Below are 3,030 nucleotides of genomic sequence, written 5' to 3' on the forward strand. Positions count from 1 at the left end.
CCACCATGACCTTACCAGTAAGGATTTATGATCAGATCACCCTATGATGTTACTTTTCATAGAACCCCCCCCCTTTTTTTTAATATATTTTATTGATTTTCTACAGAGAAGAAGGGAGAGGGATAGAGAGCCAGAAACATTGATGAGAGAGATCGATCAGCTGCCTCCTGCACACCCCCCACTGGGGATGTGCCCACAACCAAGGTACATGCCCTTGACTGGAATCAAACCTGGGACCCCTGAGTCCGCAGGCCGACGCTCTATCCACTGAGCCAAACCGGTTCGGCAGATCCCCTTTTTTCACCCACAAATTCATAAATTGAATCCCATGTAAACAGTGAACCTCAAGTCCATCCTCTTCTTATTCCACACTTCCTTATGAAGCCTGTTCTAATCACCATCATTCTTGCCTGGACTCTGCAGTAGCCTCTTAACTAGTCTCCCTGCCTCCCCATTTGCCCCTTACAGTCCATTTTCTAACTGGCAGCCAAGTTTATTTTTTTTTAAAAAACATGTAAATTGGATTATGCTACTTTCCAGTTTATACTCTATAGTTCTCATTATAGTCGAAATAAAATCCAGACTCCTACTCATGACCTAGAAAGCCCCTCAGTATCTTATCCTGCCCTGCCTGTTTCTGTGACCTTGGATCCTCCTACTCTGCTCTGCTCCAGCCATACTGGTTTTATAGTTTAACCGCCAAGCCTCAAGTTCTTTGTAGAACTGGCTTCCCCACCTAAATCACTGACATAATTCGAGTATCTCCTCCTCAGAGAGGCCTATCTGACTAGACTATCTAAAATAGAACACCCAATACAAATAAATATACTTTCTCTATAGCCCCTTAACCTGCCTTATTTTCTTCATAGTAACTATATTCTTTATTTTTTTGCTTGTTCATTGCCTCTCTCCCCCACTAGCATATAAGCATCATGAGGGTAGGTTCTTTGGTTTACCACATTTTCAAGGATTGTGCCTAGCACCTAGTGAGTACTCATATTGGTGGGGAAAAAAATGGGGAGTAAGACTTGTTTTATGGGTTTAATAACAATTTTATTTGGGTAAGGGTCATAACATCTCTGTTTTTAGGGTTTTGGAAAATTAAACTGTATAAATGTTGAAAAACCTAGTACCTGTATGACTCCATGGACTGAAATTAAGTCTTTTTCCCAATTCTTTTAGAACTCATCAAATTGAAGCTGCTCCAACCAGCGCTGCAGTTGAAGGTTTTAAAGCAAATCTTGTCTTTAAGGAGATTGAGAAGAAGCTTGAAGAGGTAAGTAATATTTATATAAAATACTACGAAGAGGACCCAGAGGCTAGAGAAGTGCCTATAGATTTCAGGTGCTGCATGAAGTGGTACAGTTGCAAATTTATATCATATTGTCAAGTATTGAATGTATTTTTGATATCTGAGTATCTATTACAGTTTCCCTGTAATTCTGGTAAAAGTGCATTTCAGAGATATACAAATTTCCCAATTTGAGTTATATAAAGAACTGTAGTAAATTGCCATTAAGATCGTAACTCTTTCCCTAGCTGGTTTGGCTCAGTGAATAGAGCGTCAGCCTGCGGACTAAAGGGTCTCGGATTCGATTCCGGTCAAGGGCACATGCCTGGGTTGTGGGCTTGATCCCCAGTGGGGGACGTGCAGGAGGCAGCCAATCAATGATTGTCTCCCACCATTGATGTTTCTATCTCTCTTTCCCTCTCCCTTTATGAAATCAATAAAAATATATTTTAAAAAAATTAAAAAAATGAAAATTGTCAAAAGTCAGAGCCATTAAAAAAAAAGATTGTAACTCTTTTCTCCATCATCTCTTTGTCAGGGAGATAATAATTATTGATAGAGTTTATATGTAAAGGGATTATAATTTATTTTGGTTTAATTTTATTCTGGGTTAAAAATATTTTACATAGAACCATTCAATAGAATATTTAGAGTGAACCTTTAAAGCTATCTAATATCAAAACTCTCAAAAAGAAATCTTTTATGCTTGAATTTTTCAAAGTAGTTTTTTTTTTTTTAAATATGTTTTATTGATTTTTCACAGAGAGGAAGGGAGAGGGATAGAGAGTTAGAAACATCAGAAACATCGATGAGCGAGAAACATCGATCAGCTGCCTCCTGCACACTCCCCCCTGGGGATGTGCCCGCAACCAAGGCACATGCCCCTGACCGGAATCGAACCCGGGACCCCCTGGTCCGCAGGCCGACGCTCTATCCACTGAGCCAAACCCGTCAGGGCTTTCAAAGTAGTTTTAAATTTGTTTTTTTCTTGTAAAAATGATGCTGATTTTTAAAGCAAAATAAAAATTTTAATTTTAGTTTACTAAAATTTTAACAATGGTTGGCATTCTTTCAGACATCTCTTTATGTATATGAACATACATTTTCATATAACTAGGATCATACAATACATGTTGAGTTTTTAAAACTATGCTACATATGCAGATCTATTTTTATGTACAATAATTAGTTCTTGATAGATAATAATCATACTAAGGTAATCTAACTGTAACTCTATCTCCAAAAAGAGAGTTACTTTCTTCAGGCAAAATAAGATATTTACTTAATTGTTTCAAACCTAAAGGCTCTTGGGATTTTATTATTGACTAGTGGCCCAGTGCACGGATTCATGCACATTGATAGGAAATTAATTAGAAGAAATATTTTAATACTAGAGACCCAGTGCAATCACCAGTGGGGTCCCTTGGCCTGGCCTGCAGGGATGGGACTGAAACTGGCTCTCCGACATCCCCAAGGGGTCCCTGGAATTGAAAGAGAGTGCAGGCCATGCTGAGGGACCCCACTGGTGCATGATTGGGCCGGGACAGACCGTGGGAGGGCTCCAGGGTGTGTCCGGCCCATCTGGCCAGCCCCGATCAGCTGGACCCCAGCAGCAAGCTAACCTGCCAGTCAGAACGTCTTCCCCCTGGGGGTCAGTGCACGTCATAGTGAGTGGTCGGAATGGTTGGGACACTTAGCATATTAGGCTTTTATTATATAGGATCTCTATAACAGAAGTG

The 3,030-nt window shown here is 39.8% G+C and overlaps 1 protein-coding gene across 1 annotated transcript in view; it reads left to right on the plus strand.

Annotated features, from left to right (window-relative positions):
• SCP2 (sterol carrier protein 2) overlaps positions 1–3,030 on the plus strand; it is an 89,544-nt gene that overhangs the window by 68,349 nt on the left and 18,165 nt on the right. The window contains exon 11 of the mRNA XM_014454659.2: positions 1,183–1,276. Within this exon, the coding sequence (XP_014310145.2) occupies positions 1,183–1,276 (94 nt within the window). The remainder of the gene's footprint in view (positions 1–1,182; positions 1,277–3,030) is intronic.

The sequence above is a fragment of the Myotis lucifugus genome, unplaced genomic scaffold (assembly GCF_000147115.1).
Source record: "Myotis lucifugus unplaced genomic scaffold, Myoluc2.0 scaffold_37, whole genome shotgun sequence".
NCBI lineage: Eukaryota > Metazoa > Chordata > Mammalia > Chiroptera > Vespertilionidae > Myotis > Myotis lucifugus.